This window comes from Octodon degus, unplaced genomic scaffold, assembly GCF_000260255.1.
Source record: "Octodon degus isolate 3935 unplaced genomic scaffold, OctDeg1.0 scaffold00050, whole genome shotgun sequence".
Lineage (NCBI taxonomy): Eukaryota > Metazoa > Chordata > Mammalia > Rodentia > Octodontidae > Octodon > Octodon degus.
The window spans coordinates 3,261,339-3,277,111 of NW_004524626.1; the positions used below are offsets into that span (position 1 = coordinate 3,261,339).

General features: G+C 46.6%; 2 protein-coding genes across 3 annotated transcripts in view; one reads left to right on the forward strand and one right to left on the reverse strand.

The window, feature by feature from the left end:
• Positions 1-966: 966 nt before the first annotated feature.
• Positions 967-13,215, reverse strand: Peg10 (paternally expressed 10). Of its 2 annotated transcripts, none has more exons than NM_001291165.1 (2): positions 12,973-13,215; positions 967-7,133 (listed from the first exon to the last, which is right to left on the reverse strand). In NM_001291165.1, the coding sequence occupies exon 2, from the start codon at positions 7,004-7,006 to the stop codon at positions 5,801-5,803; it is 1,206 nt and encodes a 401-aa protein (NP_001278094.1). In that variant the 5' UTR covers positions 7,007-7,133; positions 12,973-13,215; the 3' UTR covers positions 967-5,800.
• Positions 13,216-13,363: 148 nt separating this feature from the next.
• Positions 13,364-15,773, forward strand: part of Sgce (sarcoglycan epsilon) — an 83,374-nt gene continuing 80,964 nt past the window's right edge. The window contains exon 1 of the mRNA XM_012515054.2: positions 13,364-13,565. Within this exon, the coding sequence (XP_012370508.1) occupies positions 13,457-13,565 (109 nt within the window). The 5' untranslated portion in view covers positions 13,364-13,456. The remainder of the gene's footprint in view (positions 13,566-15,773) is intronic.

A 15,773-nucleotide genomic window follows, 5' to 3' on the forward strand; every position in this document is an offset into this window, starting at 1 on the left:
AATGTGCTCCTTCTACACCACCCCATTCCTAACTCACCCCTGCCCCCCTTTCCCGGCTTCCCCTCTTCCTCCCTCCTACCTTCCCCCACCCTGCCCAATGGCCCACCTTCCACAGGGCTACCAATACTGTGTCTCAAAAATTCACAGTAATACTGACATTAAGTTTTTTATATTACTGGAGTCACTAAAGCGTGAGTGCTTTATTGTGTCAATGTCTTGCAGCTGGAATAAGTTGGCCGACTTCATGGGGGTCTTCTGGGTATAACACTGATCCTGGGTTCTGACTGGGTCCTCATTCCACCCTGCCATCCTCTCCTCCCATCTTTAGCCCCACTCAGTCTCCCTCTTTCCCTATCGTGCCTCTCCCACTATTAATAAATCTTAAGTATTATGTCAAGTTATATTAAACATGTCATGTCATTATTGATTTTTCAAATGTTAATATTCTGCGTTGATAGTGATTTTTTTTTTTTTTTTTTTTTTTTTGTAATTGGAATTGAACTCAGGATCTTGTGCTTGCCAGGCAGGCTGTGCCACCAAGCTATATCCCCAGTCCAGAAGTCTTCTTGCACATTACCCCCTCCCAAACTTGCCCCACCCTGTCTCCCCTTTCTAACATGCTCTCCCCACTTCCCTCTTCATACCTCCCTCCCACACCCCCACTTCCCCACTGTCCCACCTTCTATGCTCCATCTGTTGTCTTTGAAGTCATTATTAATCAGCTGCTGTAACACTATGTTCATGTGCTGCAGCTGACATAGGCAGATTGATACCTTCAGGTGTTCTCATGTGACTGATGTGTTCTTGTGCACCCCCCAACTTTCCTCATCTCCTCCCATTTCCCCCACCCCTTATTCCTACCCCATGATCATCCTGCCTTCCCACCCCCCAACTCCACCCTCCCTCAACCCCCACCTCATGCCCTCGATGCTGGTGGACGCTAAAATGATCAGGACCAATTTGCACTAACCACTAAAGCTTTATTGAACTATTATAACATTGATACAGTATTAGTAAATGAAGAGCTATATAGAATAAAGAGAATACAACGATACAGTTTGAAGAAGGGGTTGGGATGGGGATATGAAGGGCACGGTTAGGGAAGGGGGGTGGGAAGCTTGCTGACAGGGGCATCAACACTGCCCTAACTTCCAGGAATATTTACTATCCGCTGTAATCAAACTTATTCTAGCAACAATCTCTCAAAGGGTACTACCTGTCCTGAAACTTTCAAAGTTTGGCTCACCATTTGATCCCTGGAATTAATACCTAGGGCCTTTACTCAATTATTCATCTAATTACCTCTGAACTTTCTACAGGGTTTTATCTAGATCCAATCTTCTCTCACTAGGTTGAAATCCCTTCAGTTCTTTCTGAATTTGAAATCTTAAGGGTAACAATTCAAGGGTAAAGGATTACAAGGAAGTACATAAGTCTACTTAAAGAGCTATCTAATACATAATATTATCCTACCTATATAACCCCACCCATGATTATATAATAGTCCCTCCCACCCTAAAACACTTATGCTTGACTATATATCCCCAACTACTTAAAGTGATAACATAAAAGGAATTAAAAACGATGCAATGTTCCACAGACCAAATACAACAGTGTTCCGCAATCTGAAACAACAAAGAACTTTCAATCCCATCAAAAGTAACGTGGTTCCCACTGGGCTCTTCTTTCCTCAGGTGGTCTTCCACGGTCAGTCGTGCAGATCTTTCCAGAAGGCTGTTCTCTGTTGCCAGTCTTGGAGCTAATCTGATGTACAGTATCTGTGGTGGATGACAGCTGGGCCAACTTAGGAGTCCAAGGGGCACCTGTGAACTTGAACAGAACCCTAGACTGCACCATATAGATGTGCCCCTCCTACACTATGCAAACTCGCTGTATTTCTCCACCAGATTTAATCAAACTGATAACCAAGACAGATACCTCCTGGCTCAAACTAAATGGGCCCTTCAAAAACGTGTGTAAACTTCCTGTTCCAACATCCTCAGCTACTTCTCTTAAGGCTCAACTAGCAACTAAGATCTTTTTCTTACTTGATTTAATTCTTATCTATCTCCTTTCCATTTGGTTTTGCTCCCTTTCTAACATCCTTTTCCTTTTTTATGAGAAAAAGGCATTTTTGTTGAAAATGCCGAAAGAAATTCTTAAGAGCCAAATAACAAATTGGATGAACAAAAACAAATCAGTTGAAAGGAAACTTATCTAAATATAAATCTGAAAAAAAAAATCAACTGAAAGGAAACTTATCCAAATATCAATACTATAGAACTAAGATTACTTATCCTTAATATCTAACATCTAACATCTAACATCTAACATCTAACATCTATGGATAGTATAGGTAGTAAGAAAGCACAGCACACACTGCCGAAAGTCAACTGCAAGCTTCAGGAAACAGTCCGAAGTGTGCCAGGGCTGTGAGTGGAGCACCCACAGCTTGCTCTCCCTGACTGTCCAGTTGTTGGCCAAGTCCTCCAGACCTCTGCTTGCAGTGGTGGCAAATGTCTGTGTGCATGTCGCAGGGCTACAGGAACCTGCCCGTCCGGGGGCACTCTGCAGCTCGAAGATCAACTAATGATTACAATTTGACACAAAACCACTTATATTCAAATAGATGGAGGATGGAGTGAGATTTGAGGTAAACTGAACTGACGCTTCACGACAGTCGAGAAGCACAAATGCACCATTTCAAAGTAATTACTCTAAAATACGTGAGTGACTGACAAGATTTCTGATTCCACAGAAGAAGGCAAAAGTTGTTTAGAACCGAATAGCCAATTAGGTTTCTTCTCCGAATGTAATTTTTAAAAGGCCAATTGATATTTTTAATACTAAAACTGAAGATTGAGGATCAATGAGATAAACTATTTCACAAACATTCCAGTTCTGACAAGTCTCTCACTCACAGTGTCATAAGAAATTCACAGTAAGGAAGTGATCTAACTCCATCTTTCCTTAGTTTAAGTAAGAATTGGCTAGTACTTTGAAATCCAGTGGAAATTTCCGAAAGCATAGTCAGCACTTTAAAACACTGGTAAAAGATGCCACTACAGCTAAAACTTTAAAATACTTAAGCATGCAAGAATAAGGGGAATGCTAATGAGGGTGAGAAAGGTGCTGTTGATGGAATAGGAAACTTCACCGTAAAGACTCCTCTTCATGACAGGTACTTAAAAATGTAAATCATGTGGTTCTCTACTGCCCAGACTGATCTGGCAAGTGGAGGTTGCTTGTGCTGAAGTTCGTGCTTCCTCAAGCCTGCCTCCTTCCTCTCTGTGCGTGGCAGCAACATGGAGTCTCAGCAACCAGGCAGGAAGGTGACACCGATCCTGCAGCAGGGTTAATGGCAGCAGTAAAGAATGAAACAGAGAGGTTAGACAAATGGATCAAAGTAGCAGCAAGGGTCCAGGCTGAAAGAAGTCAGGCAGTCCCAGTGTAGCACAAGGCATCCAAGAGACACCAGAGGTGTCACTGGACTGAACCATGTGATTTGGTTTCTGAGGCCTTTTGTCCACCAGCAGCTCTATGTCAGCCTCTGATCATTCAGAAGTGTGGATTCTCAAGACAGTGCACCCAAGGCTCTCATTCTTTCCACATACAGGTTTAGGAGCTAAATGATTTCCCCTCTCTGTGAATCCTAATGCTTCATCTGATGAGGAGATGGAATGCTCAGATGCATGTGGCAGAGTAGCTATTGAGAGGTGCCTCGAACCTTCAGCCAACTGACAGCATTCTTGAACATTCTGAAGTACCAGAACCTTTGAAGAGTTGGGTAGAGGATGTAGAAGTCCTTTTGATTTGCTCCTCTTAGCCCTCAATGTGATTGAGAGGTGGTCACAATACCTGACAGAGCTCTAACATGCCCAGCAGCCTCTGGTCACCAGGTCAACGCTGTATGAGAGCCTATACTGGCGTGGAGATGGTAAGATGCTGCGTCAAGGCCAGAGTTCTTGGGTACATGTGATTTGCACCAGAATGTGAAGGCACGCTCTTTAACCTGCAACTCTGGCTGAGAGAGCACTTCCTTCTCAGGCCTGTGGTGCTCCATTATGTGGGGCTTTTGCCTGCTCCTGGGAGAGCCAGTCCAGCTGCTGCTCCTTGAAAACTAAGGAACCATGAACAAGGAGTGTGAAGATGGTGAAGTTCCTGGGGGTGCAGCAGGAGGATCACGGAAGCCTTTCCATACTGCACCAGTTTACTGTGGCTTCCTTTATAAGGCATCGGTCTCCAATAATGTAGAGGACCGAAACTGCAAGAAAAGTCAGATCTTCCTTCTTGTCTCCCCCTCCATAAAGAAATCAGCGCTTCCTGTGTGCAATGGCTTTTCTGTAAAGAAATTTGGCAGCCTGTAATTCAGATGATAAGAGTGTTCCCTAGTTAAATCCCAGGCAACAGTAAACGCATTAATTGGCAGTCAAGGTTGAATACTGGGAGATAATTTGTTGGCATTCTGTTACTCCCAGTATTGAGGGACTTTTCTATTTTACGTGTGCCAGTTCAGGGTAGCCTTGACTTTCAATAGCGTTTCAGAGGACATGCCTCAGGTGGCCTGAAGATACAGTAGCTCAATGTAACACAGTCACTGATTGAAAAGCTGCACAGGAATAAACTTGGAGAGTGGAGACCCTGAAGGACATGACAGGTACTTACATGGCACTGAAGGAGGAAGGTGGAGGAGGCGGTGGGGGTGGGGGTGGTGGCTGCGGAGGAGGATACTGGGGTACTGGAGGCTGGCGGTACCAGTGTGGATTCCAAGTGATCATGACAGGCACGAAGAGAGCTCTTCCTTGAGCATCTCGTCCCACTGGGTACCACGCAAACCCTACTGGGTAGGTGGGATAGGTGGCATACGCAGGGTAGGATGGGTATCCAGGAACCTCAGGAACAAATTCTGCATAGGTTGCCAGGTGTGCTTGGTCATCTAAATTTGGAATAGACAGGCGAGGATACTCATTCTGGATGGTGAAATTGTTTGGAGCTCGGCAGTCGTAAGACACCTGCAGCTTCCACCCCCTCTTCACCTGGAGGACCTGTGCTCCATTTGGTGCGACGGTGGGGGTGATCAGCCCATCCTTCACGTTCCGGGCCACGAAGTCGCGAAGAGCTGCCATTTCAGGTTCGGACAGTGAATACACATGTCCGCTGGGAATGCTGTGTGCTCCAGGGATCATCTCGATTTGAGGGTCAGCCAGACGATGATCCGGATAGACGTGGTGGTCTACTGGAGTGTACACATTCTGGACGTAGTAATATCTCACTGGTTGGTAAACTCTGTATCCGTCTACAGCGTAATAGAGAGACGGGTGGGGCACTGGTGCCAGAGCCGGAGGAACAGGAGAATACATCCGGCAGTGGAATCTGCAGTAGTCGGAGTCGAAGAAGATGGAGCGGGTGCTCCAGGTGATGTTGGGGTCGTGGGTGCTCAGCCAGCGAACCCCCAGGACGATGGGAAAGAAGGGGGACTGGGTGACATCGAAGGACAGCACCTCGCGGTGGTCTCCCAGGTCGACGATCAGCTCGTGGGTTTCATGCACAATCGGGCCCGATGCTATGGGGCGCCCATCGATCGCTTCCACCAGGATTGGCCAATCCTTGATTCTCAGAGGAATTCTGTTTTGTAAAACATACTCATGATCGATGAAGTTGCCAGAAGCACCTGAATCGATCATGGCTCGGACAAACAGGGTGTGTCTGCCCGGGAGATGGATCTGGAGCATTACTTGCAAGTGAGATGCAAGATCATCTTGGGACCCAATGATTTCTGGCCCGGTCGCTGATGGTCCCTCTACAGCGGGGCCGGGGAGTTTCCCGCCGGTGAAGACTTGGAGGCCTTGGCAGGACAGTTGTCAGCATAGTGCCCTCCATTCCCGCAGTAGAGGCAGAGGTTCAGCTTGCGGCGTCTCTCCTTCTCTTCTTGGGTGAGGCGCATGCGGGCGCCCCCCACAGGCTCAGTGGGGTCGACCTGGTGGTGGTGGTGAGCAAGCACCAGTGCCCGAGGCGGGGAGCGTGGCTTTGGTGCAGCAGCCACAGCGGTGGCAGTGGCGGTGGCAGTGGCAGTGATGGTGGCAGTGGCAGTGATGGTGGCCGTGGCTGTGGCCGTGGCACCAGCGGCAGAGGCGGCTGCAGAGGCAGCTGCGGAGGCGGCGGCGGCAGCAGCCCTGGCCAGCCTCCTCTCAATATGAATGCACTGACCGATCAGGGCGGACAGAGACTTGGGCACCTCGAGGTGGGACAGCTCCTCCTGGATGTGGTCACTGAGGCCCTCATGGTACTGGTCAATCAGCGCCGGCTCATTCCAATCCAGGTCCTGGGCAATCATCTGGAATGCATTGGAATAGTCGATGACAGAGCCCATGCCCTGGCGCAGACGTCTGATCTTGCGTTTGGCGGCCTCCCGTCTCTGGGGGTCTTCAAAGACATGCTTCAATTCCATCATGAAGGCTGGGTAGTTGTGCATCAGGTAATTGGATCGCTCCAGCTTGGCGGAGGCCCAGCGGGCAGCACGGCCGGTCATCATGCTTGTCACGAAGCAGACACGGACACGGTCAAGTGAGAAATCTCTGGTGCTCCTCTCCATGAAGATCTGGCACTGGGACATGAAAGGAGCCAGCATGTCTGGGTTGCCATCAAACCTCTCGGGAAGGTCTTCTGGGCAGTCTTCCACGGTTGAGGTGGATGGGACAACGGCTGCTGCAGCGCCCTGCAGCTCAAGGTCATCTTCTACATCATTCTCAGGGGTCGGCTCAACCTGCTCACGGAGAGTGCTGTTCTCCTCTGTGAGCTTCTGTACCTGGTTCTGCAGGTTGCTGTTCTCCTCAGACTGCCGGATAACCTTCTCTCTCAAGTTGTTGATCTCTTCAGAAAGCTCATCTCGTCTGCGTTCGGTAAGGTTGGGCACACAGGGGCTCTTGTGGCCGCTGGGTTTGGAGTTGTTGTTGTTGTTGTTGGGGGGAGGGGGAGGCGGAGGTGGGGGGCAGTCGCCAAGACCCATGGTAACTGCCGGGGTGGGAGGTACCCTCCCAGGTGATGGTGTGGCTTCACTCCTCTGGGGCTGGAGGCCTGGATCCGGGCCCTCTCTTCCACCCCTCCTCCTCTTTGTTTTGAAAACCCGCTTGTTTCTGTAAAGGAACATAAGAGTACATGTTTAACATATGCATTCAAAGCAGCACAATGCAAAGAACATGTGGCATTTAAAATAACCTCCTGCTCTACCGGCTCATATTAACAAAGAACACATTAATGACTAGTAAACAATAATTAGCCAACACCCTCAAAACAAAAGAAGAAGTTATCAATCAGGAGAGCCGACAACAAAGCACATCAGTCTGGGTTGTCCAAGTGATCTAGTCTTCTTCAAAAGTCACCTGTCAATCATAATTCAACAACATATGAACTTTGTCATCAGCATGTTCACCTCTGCAAAGTATAAAATAATGCTGAGACATGGCAAACAAGGTCTGTATCACAAGCACACAGCAAGAAACTTCCAGCACAAGATGGAGACCAAATTAGGCAAAGCAACATCAAAATGGTAACCTTCACTATTAGAGAAGCTAAGCAAAAAAATTGGTAATATTCCAACCAATAACATACCACAAAAAGAGGGGGCTATTGCAAGCACAATGCCTCTGTTCATCAGTCCTGAACTGCACCCTGGCCACCTGTCACAACTCACACCTACCACAACAGAATGGTGACTACTGACCTACTCCAACACCACCACTGCCACAAAAATCGCAAGACTAGCTCTAATTACTTTTTTGTAATTGCTGAAATTATTAATTACTATTCTGGCCATATTTTAACTTTCCTAAGATAATTTTCTATGGGGCAGAAATGGCACTGGACAGCCACATGTGTGTCAGTCTGACCCTCATTAGGCAGGCCCTGCCACAAGAGCTGTCCTATACAACAGGACTTTCCCCCACAACACGCCTAATAATAGTTTACCTCACCTTTATTCTGACTTCATTAAACAATACAAATAAAATTGCAAGTAGCTATCCAATACCTGTTAGCTGATATTAATAAAGTCATCAATCAGAAAACAGAAAGACAACTATTGGTGTAAAGGGGAGGGGGGCGTAACTAGAGCAACCAGGGCATCCATCTCCTATCTAAAAAAATTAATTTTAAAATAATTTTTTTAAAAAAATAGTAGGTCAGCACTTTGCAATCTCTTGTTTTTAATCAAGATCTGTCAGCAGAGCCCCACCTAAAGGTTTAAAGTAATAGGTAGGGGAGGGCTGCACCCACCCACAGGGGAGGGCAGGGGAAGGCTGTACCCACTGACACGTGTGGAGGTGGGGCAGGTAGGGGAAAGCCAGTGATCCAGTAATGAGAGATGACAACAAATCATAATGTAAACACTGACTTTATAATTAAAATATTTATATTAATATAAGTAATCATAAGAAAACATCTGCATGTGTTTATAGGATTAAGTGCATTTAGAATGATGTCATCATTTAAAAGTTTTCAGTGATCTCAAATCCTAAATCTGGAAAATTTAAATACATAAACAATTAAAAACATTATTATATTAAAGTTAAAGTTTCAATGGATATTAAAAAACCAAGTGTCAATCAAACATGATGACTGCCCTTGTCTCACCCCGCCTGCCCCTCAGCCCCGCCCTGGCCTAGCTCAGCACCCAAGTTGATGTGGGCCCAATCAAGCCAGGTCCCTAAAGGACAGGTATTATGTGTGCCATTTTAATAATTTTAACCCTGCTACATAATTGTTTTAGTAATTTCTGATATGAAAACAATAAATAACATTCAAGATAAAATATCTAACCCTAAAACAAATCAGAAGACAAAAAACACATCACACTCTGTGACATTCAGTATCATCTCCAGCTCTTTAAAGATGCTACCTTTAAAGATCATTAGTTCAAGGCCTTACATGGCCTTCCAGGTCACCAGTTCAAGACCTCTGGCAATACAGAGTTACAACATAATGTAAATTTTATGTATTAAGTGAAGCATTTTAATGCCCCATTAAAGAATAAGCATAATTCAGGTAACCAATGTGTCACTTCTGTCATTCAGACATTAACAATTTTCAGAACAGTGACAGGAGTTCTTCATCTGATTCCCAGCCTAGCTTGGTGCAGTGTGACCTGGGGGAGGAAGGTGAACCCTTTCCACGTCAATCACAGCCCCTGGGTGGACTTTATCAACATCTGTAGAAAATGACTGGGCAGAAATCACATTAAGACATTAGCAAGCAATCAATATGTTGTCAGGGAAACAAAAGATCAATAAGATTACCTTTATTATACAGGGAGGTAATTCAAAAGTGACAAGAGGCTGAAGTTAAGACATGGAGGGGGTGAAGTGTGTAACTTGGGGGTGTATGCCCCTCCCACCCCACTCCCAAAACATTTAGGTGGGGTTTTTTCGTTGTTTGTTTTTTCCAGACAGGGCTGCTTAAATGAATTCAAGGCCATATATGGCCTTCCAAGTCACGAGTTTAAGACCTGTGACCTTCACCAATATCATATCTCAGATCTTCCAGGTATTAGGGTGGGGTCAACCCTGAGTGTAAATACGAAATAGCTGCAGGAGCAGCGGGGGTTAATGTGATCTGAAGAGCATGGGGACTTAATTTCATTTATAAAACTCTGGTTCCTTAAATTCTCCCTTATATGGGCTGCATCAGGAAGGCGGGGTCAAGAGGTCCCAGTCTTGAAAACGCAAAGGGTCACACTGCATAAAGCCAAACTAGCTGGGACAGATGTCACCTTTATATATGGCAATCATTTCCGTTTCAGTCTACTTAGTAATTAAGTAAATCGATTAATACTTCCTAAACACACCAAAGAGCAACAGTTTCCAACAACAACAATAACAACAACAAAAACCCCATCATATATAAACATCTCATTAAGCAACAATTAGTTGTTCGAAATTTTCAAATGTCCAAAGTTTTGGGTATTATGAAAATGCAAATTCTATTGAAAAGCAGTTTACCAATATTTTGAGCCTCTTTAATATGCAAATACAAAATTCCCAAAGAGGAAGCAGACTTAATTAAAGCTGTAATTATAAGTACATTATTTCCCATAAATTATATATTTTGGAGGGGACAATTAACAGAGCCAAAACCCCCAATTCTCCCCATTACAAAATTCTGGCTCATGCTTTTTAGTATTTGGAACCAGGTATTTCTTAATTATACAGATATTTAATTACGCCATCTAAAATAATCTGTATTTTGTAATGTAACCACATTGTTACATCACACAAATTTTAAATGCCAATGTGTACCACTAATAACAAGTGCCCAAGATTTGAATAATTAGCTTTTTATGAAAAAAGCTAATTACTTGGAACAACAAATAATTAGCTTTTTATGAAAAAAGCTAATTATTTGGAATAACAAATAATTAGCTTCTTATGAAAAAAGCTAATTATTTGAATAACTTAATTACTTGGAATATTCAAATAAGTAGCTTTTTATGAAAAAAGCTAATTATTTAGAATAATTTAAATTAATATTGGTTTTATAATTACAGCTTACAGTATTGGAATTCAAAAATACGTACTTTTCTTTAACAGAAACTTTTAGAGGTGAGCGAGATAAGGCAGCAACACAATCCAGGACATCAAAGCACCATAGGAAACAGGAACAAGAAAATAGAAAAGACCTGCAGACACCAAGTGAGATAACAAATAAGCCAGTGGACTATTCATTTGTCACAGTTAATGAACACCTACTGTGTGCCACACAAATTTTATTGCAAGCAGCCAGGCCAGCCAGGGCTAATCCCTAGAGTTGCCAAGAAGAAAACCTGGCTTCGTGAGCACACGGATGCCTCATCCTCGCTCACTGGCCAAGCCAGAAGTCCCAGTCCATCACCTAAATCCTAGCAACACAGTTCATACAGTGCCTTGTTATGGCCCCCAAAACATCTGATTCCAGTAGGTCCACTAGTGTCTCCCCAAAAAGCTGAAAGATTTTATTATTTATAATTTTATTGATTACTTATAATTATAAATAATTGTATATATAATTACTTGTTATTTATAATTTTATTGATTATAATAAAAGCATTGGATTAAATTGCTTTAAGGTCTAAACTATGTCTGATTAGAAATTCCCATAATAATCCACAAGTGGGAATTTCAAATGTGAGTGTTGAGATAGTAAAGCACTTATTAAAAGTACTTATGAATGCCAATTATAATTATCATTGCTGTTAATTGTTCTCATTTACTATCCTTAATTAGACACTAGTGGACAAACAGCAAAAACCGCGCAGCAAAGAAACAGCAGAGAGGCGGGGCTGCCCAGCCAGGCTCAGCCGCAGGGGCTGGGGAGGCGGGGCTGCAGGCGCACAGTGCGCAGGCGCGTGCGGGCGGGGGGCTACAGCCCGCTCCGAGGCGGGCTCAGGGCGGGGCCACGCTTTGGAGGTGGGGCCTGGGCAGGCACGTCAAAGGAGGCGGACTCAGAGTCGAGGGGTGGGCCAGCAGCCTCAGAGGAGGCTGGGCTTGGGGCGAGGGTAGGGGAGGCGCACCGGGGAGGCGCGCTACCGTGGAGGCGCGCTGCCGAGGAGGCGCGCTCGGGGAGGCGCGCTCGGGGAGGCGCGCTCGGGGAGGCGCGCTCCAAGGAGGCGCTGCGAGCGAAGGAGGGGGGGCGCTGGGCAGGGGGCGCGGGCGGCGAGTTACTGCGGAGCAGGCGCGCTGGCTCGGGTGGGCGGGGCAGGTCTGAGATGGCTGCTACAAGGCTGCAAAGACTGCTCGCCTCTCCCAGGGTCCCCCTCCCCAAACCCCTCCCACCAACCTCCGAAATCCAGATTCATTTCATGCAGCAAGAGCAATCACCCCCGAGATCATCCACCCCCCACACTCAGCAAACCGACAATTTCCACAAACTGTTGCTGGCCGCCAATTCGCGCCAAGACAACTACACCGCCGCCTCAATCAAGTACAACTAGGCAGGCAGCCCGATCTGCCTGCCTTCACCAAAAGTCAGCACCCCTCCACTCCACTGCTGTAGCCGGAATGGTGTGGGCAGAATGTTAAGCACTAATTTTTGCCCGGGGCTCCATTTTGTCAAAGAGCACCATCATGCAAAGATCCCGCTCACAGAACCGGCGCGATTCCAAAAGGTGAAAGGGTGGGGTTCCCCCCCCTACGCGCATCAGGGGTCATTGTATTCTACACCTCCCGTCCCTCTAGCGCCGATCTGTAGCGCGGAAACACTTCGCAACTCCTCTACCTCTGCGGCAATGCCCGCTTCACAGCGCATCTGAGTTATAAATTGGTCTGCAGCTCATGTACCTCTGCAGTGCATGTGCCGTACAGCGCATCGAGTGCCGTTCTGGGAGGAATCGAACCATTTTGGTAGTACCTTCGCAGTGCTGATCTACAGCCCAGAATTTGTAGCGAGCTCAAGGCACAAGTCGGTCTTCGTGTGCAGCTCGTCGGCCGCTGCAGTTCCTACAGGTTCGTAGCGCATGAAGCGCCAGCCCGTGGCGCAAAGAAGCGCCCCTCAGTTCACAGCGCGTAAGGCGCGCATCAGTATGCAGCGCGTGAAGCGCCCATCAGTTTGCAGCGCTCGAAGCGCGCATCAGTTTATCGGGCACGGAGCCTCCGTTTGTAGCGCAGCTAAAGCGCTCATCAGTTTGTAGCGCATGGAAACGCCAACTAGTTTGTAACATGTCGCTTGAGAGCGCATTTGAAGAACAAACTAGTGTGTAACTCAAGTGCGTCTGCAGCTCATGACTGTCCGCAGCTCATAGCCGTCTACAGCCTACCTCTGGACTTCCGTCCTGGAGACCAAAGCCTTGAAGACTTGGTTTCCCCAGTTTTGGGGTTCAGCCAGTGAAGGCGTGAAAAGATTTGCGAGGAGACGTCCCCGGGCGCTAGTCGATCTCCCGCAGCTTCCGATAAAAATGGGTAATGAATGTGATCTTAAAAGTAAAAAACGTTCTCACCGCATACTCACCACACGTGGACTCCTCTGCGAAGGCAGGCAGGACCGGATCCCACACCTGGCCGGGCGTGGGACCCACGAGCGCTCCGCCGCCGCTCGGAGCGAGCGGGCGCGAGCCGCTCAGTGGATGTTCCGCGAAGCTCGGTGGATCTCTCCGCTGGTCGCCGTCAGGTTCCTTCGACACACACCAACCGAAGTTGAAGCGCGTGTACCAGGAGCGCCGACTGCGAGCCTTATATAGGCTGAACAGAGGAGGGGGGCGCCAAATCCCAGCGTGCTCTGCGGGCTAAGGGGGCGGAGGGGGGTGCGGGGGCGGAATAGGGGGATGGGGTGGGGGGGCGGTGGCCACGCTGCACTGGCCCGCCGCTAGGGGGAGCAAGGGATCAACGAGGGGGGTGAGGTTGCTGGATGCTGATGTTGAACTGGCCAAGCTGGGAGGAAAGAAGAAAAGGAGGGGAGGGGAAAATCCAGGACAGCCGGCCTAACAAGGCCAAGAATGCAATTGCCCCGGTGGTGGGAGCTGGGAGACCCCTGTGCTTGGACAAGGCAGGGTCGGGGGACACGAAGGATGAGCCCCGCGACCACTGGCACATTCTTACTGACAGGTTAGTGGCCTGCGCGCGACGTGGAGGTCCCGGGGCCACCAGGCCACCGCCTCCCCTCCCCCTCCTGGCTTCGGGTACCGGGGCGCGCCCTTTGGGCGCTAGCCCCTCTTGGTGCTCCATTGCACCCCTCCCCCAGGATACCAGCACCCCACTTCCCAGCTCCACGGAGCCCTCCCCAGGCTTGACCCCTGGCCTTTTCTTTTCTCTGCGCCCCCGCGGGCCCCTCCCTGTTTAGCGGGCGCAAACAATTTCATCTTCGGTTCCTTTTGCCGGCACCCCTTCCCCAGCCCAGCCCCCTGTAGTGGATTTCTCTCGACCCCGGCAGCCACAACCCGGGGGGCGAGCCCCCATTCTTCTGCGCGGGGTGGGGCGCATTTACCCCGCGCTTGAGGCTGCTGGGCCTAGATACTGGCCGAGGGAAAACGGGTGTCAGTCAGCGTCCTTGTCTACACAAACACATTTTTTTCTCTCTTTCTTGAATCTGATCGAGGCAAGAGACAAAAATGTGACATTAAAAAGACCTGATTCTTCCCTCTTCTTAAGCGCATTGCTCCGCGGCGGAAATGCTGTTTTCCTGGTTTTGCCGATCGGAGACGCGGAGCCCTGAGACGCTGGGAGCCGAGCAGGGAGGGCGCGCAGGTCAGGGTCAGCCCCGGCTGAGGCCCGAGACGCTTCGGACGGCACCGATGGCCCCACCAACGGTGTTATTTTGAGAAAGCAAAATCAATGGAAAACAGCTGGGGATGCTTGCAACATGTTTGGCGGGCTCCAAAGGCTCCCAGCGACGGGTTTTTGGTGGTGATTAAGAGATCTGCGCAGAGACCTCGCGCTCCCAGCAACATTACATTTTGCTAAATCGTATAGGATGGATCAATGCATTTTAGTCGTTGCAAATGCACAAATCCTTCGAAGCGGGTTGGCGAGGTTTTGCCTCCAATATTTGCGAGAATTTCTACATATATATATATATATATATATATATATATATGTATTTTTTTTTTTTAACGTCAGGGAAAATTGCGGTTAGGTATAAAGCCCAGAAACACTGGTGAGGAAGAATTCTAAATAAAATCTTAACACGGATTCCCTTGTAATTCCCTCAAAGTGCTAGGCGCTAAGAATACTAACAATCTGTTGCTAATCTTAAGGAAAGAAGTTTGAATTAAAAGGAAAATGAAATTGTCTACAACTGAGTTAGATTTCTGAGACAGATGAAACGTATCCGTCTTTGAAGACTAAAGCTGGATAAACTTCACAAATGTTGCTACAGCTTATTTTATGCTTAGCGGATAAATAAGAATTTGGCCCATTGTACATGACAGAGTGGAAAAGATCGCGTTCGAAAAGCGAACGTTTCTAGGAATGAACAAAATAAGCCCATGTGCTGAGACCTTACATTTATTTAGAAATAAAATCTTGACCGTCAGAAATAGGAGTGACATGTATATTTCCAACAATGAAAGACATTTTTCTAGGAAGTTGGCTGAACATAATATACTTTTATAAAGTGTCTCAATGTAATCTGTGACTGTTTACCCGCCTTTGCAGGATATAATAATCCCAAGATTTCATTTATTTGGTAGAGTTCAGTTCTGGTGACTGCCTGACTTAAATACTTAGCAGTTGCATTTTTTAATGCACAGTTACTTTAAGTAGTTGTTAACGGATTTAACTTTTTTTCTAAAAACAGTGAGATGGAAAACTACTATAGATGAAATGTAAGGAAAATTCAAGTTTTAAAAAATCTAGCGAAGACTTTTGAAGCTTGACTTGATTTCTTTTCATTTCAAAATGTTACCCAGGATTTTCTGGGTTAAAAAAAAAAAAAAAAAAGAAAGAAGGCATGATTAGTATTTGTATCGCTGTAAAAGCAGTTCCTTACCACTGTCCAAAATTAAGAGGGAGAAAAATGTCAAGAAAATCCAGAGCACCTGTAATCTATCTATCTACCCTGCAGTTATGCTAGTAAATATTATGTAGTCTGCTTTTGCAGACTTTATCCTTACATAGGTATCTAAAGAATTTATATTTTTGTAAAGTCAGGGGTATACTTTCTAAAAAGTAAAAACAGGATCAAATTAATTTTCCTGAATTGCTTCCTATATAACTTTAAAATATAGTGATATTACATTTGCAGACTTTTCTTTAAAGGATATACCATTAATTTGATTTTTCTAATAAAATTTTCTGATAAACAACCTTAGTACA

Coding starts and splice junctions, on each gene's coding strand:
- Peg10 (NM_001291165.1), bottom strand. CDS start 7,006: ATGGGTCTTGGCGACTGCCCCCCACCTCCGCCTCCCCCTCCCCCCAAC.